This window comes from Octopus bimaculoides, chromosome 9, assembly GCF_001194135.2.
Source record: "Octopus bimaculoides isolate UCB-OBI-ISO-001 chromosome 9, ASM119413v2, whole genome shotgun sequence".
Classification (NCBI taxonomy): domain Eukaryota; kingdom Metazoa; phylum Mollusca; class Cephalopoda; order Octopoda; family Octopodidae; genus Octopus; species Octopus bimaculoides.
The window spans coordinates 34,776,654-34,781,654 of NC_068989.1; the positions used below are offsets into that span (position 1 = coordinate 34,776,654).

Below are 5,001 nucleotides of genomic sequence, written 5' to 3' on the forward strand. Positions count from 1 at the left end.
GCAGTCTCAACTTTATCTATGCTTACATTGATGAGTTACTCATTGCCAGTTCTACAAAGGAAGAGCATGTTCATCACATAATGCTTCTTTTTCAGTGTCTACACGGTTATCAAGTTAAAATGAACTTGGCGAAGTGTGTTTGGTTCTGCATCACTGGAATTTTCACTGACCACAAACCACTAATGATCACTCTCTTTGCCAAAATGGACAGGTACTCACCCAGAAAAAGAAGGCATTTAGACTACATATCACAGTCCACTAGTGACATTTGCCACATCGCTGGCACTGACAACATCACTGCCGATGCCTTATCTCGCCTGCCTATCAGTGCATTGTCGTCTCCTGTTTTGATTGATTTGGTTGCTATGGCTACTGACCAACCTTTCTTGGACTCTCTGGACGTCTCTTCACCACAGTTTTCTCGCTGCAAGTTTGAACACCTGCCTCTGCTTTTTTCTGAAGGAACTATTCTCTGTGATGTTTCTACTGGGTCACCACAACCCCTCGTTCCTGAAAATCACCGTCATGCTGTTTTTGAAGCACTGCTTTCACTGTCACACCCTGGCATTTCAGAAACAGTAAAGCTTATCTCAGCCCACTTTTTCTGGTCGAATATGCATCGGTCTGTTACTGCTTGGTCACGTGCCTGTTTACCATGTCAGTGTTCCAAGGTGCATCGTCATATGAGAGCACCTCTTGGACACTTCCAGCCACTGGACACCAGGTTTCATCACATACACATTGACCTGGTTGGTCCTTGGCTGGTCAGTTGCAGATTTACTTATATACTGAACTCTGCTTTAAAGACTGGAACTTTTCCTTGCCTGCACATTGTATTGCATTTCAGTTGTCTGTTTTTCTTCACTTTTTTTTACATATCACTTCCTTTTTCAGGACCTTACCTATTTATGTACATACTTTTGAATATTGTGTATATATACGTTAACTTGTTTCAATGTTCATACACATATGCACCACATTCTAGGATTTTAGTTGCTTTCTCATTGCTCCTGCATGCTAGCAACTCCAGCCTCTGCAAGCAACCCACCACTCTTGCAGGCTTACAACACTAGCCTCTGCAAGTGACCTACCACTCTTGCAGACTAACAACACTTTTTTTCCCACTACAAGTGACTTACTGCCCTTGCAGGCAAAGTCTTGACACTGCTCATGTCTCAGCAGCCAACATTGCATCTCAAGCACTTTGACTTTTGTATCCTGTGATTTCCAGTTTCCCGGACAGTTGTTATCACATGTGCATGTCAGACATTCTGTGTCTCAGACTATTTACATTTCTTAACTTTGCCTCGCCAGTGACTGTTCTGGAGAATAGACTTATGTTGTTATAGACACTGCATTCACATTTTCTCTCTTTCTGTATCATTGTACATATATCCTTTGTGCCATTTGATTGGACACCTTTCTTTGTTGAATGTTTTCCTTGTACATACTTGCATTGTATTTTTTTTTTCAATTGTTCATACAACTGTTTTGCCATGGTTTGTTCTTCTGTACCCTTTTAGTGCACATCTACTCCGCCTACACTACTCTTAATCTGCTTCCAGTCTAAGTGGGGGAGCCTCTGTAGGTACAGTTACCCCGCTTGACAGCAGGTTTAAAAGAAGCTTGCTAGATGGTGTAAGAGTGTGAGACTCAAGGCTTTAGGACACAAGGCTTTAGGACTTACTCTTTCTGCATCAGGACACAAGATTGTGAAGATGTAACCTTAATTGGCTCTTTCTCACACCACACGCCAGTAGCAGCTAACGCACAGGAGAAGACTATGCCTCCATGCATGAAACCATTTTCATTTATCATTCAGCTTGTGTATATAAGTGTGGCAACATATAAAGTCACAGCCTTGTTTTATGTATTCCTTGTACCAGGTTTCCTGTCAAATGATATTACAGCCTTCTGAATAGAGTTACATTAGATGGCTCCACAACCTATCCATCTATAAATGCTACATTGTTGAAAAGATCCTATATGCTATAGATCTTTCCTGCAATCAGACCTGGACACAATGCAGCAATGGATTACCAATTGACAATTCAAGCCAGCTGTGGACAAGTGCACTATCATTCATTTTGGAAGGCAAAACCCAACTTTAACATACTTTTCCAACAACACCAATCTTAAGAAATGTTAGTAAATATGAACTGGGTAATATTATCAACAACGACGATTTGCATTGGACAACCACACATGCTGGTAGCACCAAAACAGAGAGCTCTGTATATATTGTAAAGTTGTTGACATTGAGAAGTGCATCCAGCTGTGGAAACACTTCCAAAGTCAACAGCAGAGCATGATGCAGTCCTTGGACCTGTTGATATCCTGTCAAACCATCAAACCTATGCTAGAAGGGAACAATATATACATACATGTGTGTGTGTGTGTGTGTATGTACATATATTTATACACAGACTTCAGAATTTAAAATGAAGAACTTGATAAATAAAGGAAGGGAGGTAAAAAAAAAAAAAGTATAAACTGAAAGCAAATTTTAAATTGAGAGAAAAAAAATCATTACTGCCTGGTATTTTTTATTTTCTGCTAATTTTTAATATATTTTAGATTTTATCATAAAAATTATTTTGGAATAGATTTTAAAATATTGTCAAAAATTTATTACTCGCACTACATTTCACTTTTTTCCATGTTATTATCTTCTTGTAATTGTTTATTTTAAGTAAATTTTCAAAATCATGTTATGAATTTTTTTACATTTCTTTCCGTCTTAAATGTGAAAACCGAAATTTCTTTTTTCATCAGTGCCTTCCAGCTTTTGTGTATCCAGTTTACGAATATTCACGAAAACAGACGAACTTCTGGAGCCATGTTATAACATTTCTCCATTGTCGAAATTCCACATGGACGAAAGCAGAATACAGGTAAAGATATTTACTTAATTCTTTTTATCAGTCGCTAATTATTTTCTCTAATCTAAATTGATAAACATTACTTCTATGATGTAAGTTTTATGTGACGTTTGGAACTAATTAAATGGAACAATCAAGTAGTTTCGTGTAGGCATGTTTTCGTTTTATGATTGTGTGTATGGCAGATAAAGATGAAAACATTTTATTGTAACTGATTTCATAGCTTCTTTCTTTGTTGGGTGACTTGTAAGAATTATCTTGGACCTGCTTTGCTATATCTGTCCAGGATCAATACAGTTATCTTAATAAAGACGAACAAACGAAGGAGCCTTTACGCAGCCATTTAACATACTGGAAATAGCAACTAAATCTCTTTTAAATTATACCTTTATGTCGGTATGGTGCTATTTAAGGAAGATTCAGTTACTATTTCCAGTATGTTAAGGATACCCTGAGTAATGTAGTACCAGACATGTCCTTAAAAGGCGTACTGGTCATGGCTGGAGTGCCTTTATATATTGATATTTGTAAACAAGGCTGATCTCAAACTAAACAGACTGTTCATCTGCTAGAAACGGCAGGCAGCCAGAACTCTCTCAAGCCACACCCTACAATTCTAAAAGAAAGAAAGGACATTTTAGATAATGGGGTCCTATATTAAACGATCTTTGAATATAACTTGCAACTTTCACTTTCTCAAACTTTAGCTGGTATCAGTTGGAAAATTCCCTTAAGAGAGAGAGTTTAATCATGGTTGGGGGGTTAAATATGCAACAAACAGTAAAATACAAGAGATTAATTCTAGTGATTACCCCCCCCCCCTCCATAGTCTTGTACAAAATTAGACTGGTACGTAAGGATCAAAGCAAAACAATAACAATTGATAGTTGACTCGGTTTTGGTTCTCGGTTGTAGTCATATGAATTTCATTTTGTATAGGTATAAACGTCTCAGTTTTGGGAACATAATTAAGTGATGATTATGTAAATAGTTTCTGGAAATAGTTTTCCAGAATATTATGTGTATGTGTGTGTGTGCTTGTGCATATATATATGTAGTCTGTTGTAGTATTTCAGTTGATCAAAATGTAAACTCTATAATGTTCATATTGCTCTGAAGATCTTACACCCAGACTACTCAAAATGCAAACTTTTATTATTATATATGTTTTGTAATTTAAACTGAGTGCGACGTGAAACAATTGTAGGCAAGGTTAAATAATTAATAAATTAATCTATATTCATTGGATCTCTCCATTTTCAAACCTATTAATATATATTTATATTTATATATGGTGGAAGTCAACTGGTGACTGAGTAAGACCATGTATATGTTCCAAGAGCCCAAAGTCTAAGAAGTTACTGTGCATTAATTCATTTTGGGTTGATAAAGTGTGGCACAGAACGAAATCCACTTTTCAAAGTAGTCAGCTATAACAACATGGCACATCAGAAGTTGAGACCATGAGAAACCGACTAGAATGAATTTCAAATGAGAACTGCAGATTCTTCACTCCCATGTTAGTTAACCCATAGCTGGGACCCTAACAGGTGCTACTACCCTGAGTCTGAGTAGACTAGGGACAATAGTAGTCAACAGGTTATTCCACACTCCTCAAAACCCCAGAACTCTCATACCAGAAACTGCATCTGACGTGCGTGTGTATATGTATGTGTATACACACACACACACACTTAGCCATAAGAAATACAAAACAAAAATATGAAGATGAAAACTGGGAGGAGGAGTTTGCATTCAGCATTAAATATATGTGAATACATATTTTGTAATGGGATGAAGTGAATCTTATATATCGATTAATGAATTTTACTGCTTGAATATTTTTCCTTCAAGTAATCTACATAAGTCACTTGTATGCTGGAGCTGTTGACCATGATCTACATGATCCCTATAAACTGATATATATATATATATATATATATGTGAATGTGTGAATATATATGTGTACATATATATTTATGTACACATATGTATATATACATGTGTGTGTGTGTGTATATATATATATGTATATATATATATGTCATCATCATCATCATCATCGTTTAACGTCCGCTTTCCATGCTAGCATGGGTTGGACGATTTGACTGAGGACTGG

General features: G+C 36.6%; 1 protein-coding gene across 1 annotated transcript in view; it reads left to right on the plus strand.

Annotated features, from left to right (window-relative positions):
- The first annotated feature begins 2,485 nt into the window (after positions 1-2,485).
- The window catches only part of LOC128248719 (max-like protein X), a 33,584-nt gene continuing 31,068 nt past the window's right edge, over positions 2,486-5,001 (plus strand). Inside the window, 2 exon segments of the mRNA XM_052970617.1 lie at positions 2,486-2,539; positions 2,776-2,894. Coding sequence (XP_052826577.1) covers positions 2,874-2,894 — 21 coding nt within the window. The 5' untranslated portion in view covers positions 2,486-2,539; positions 2,776-2,873.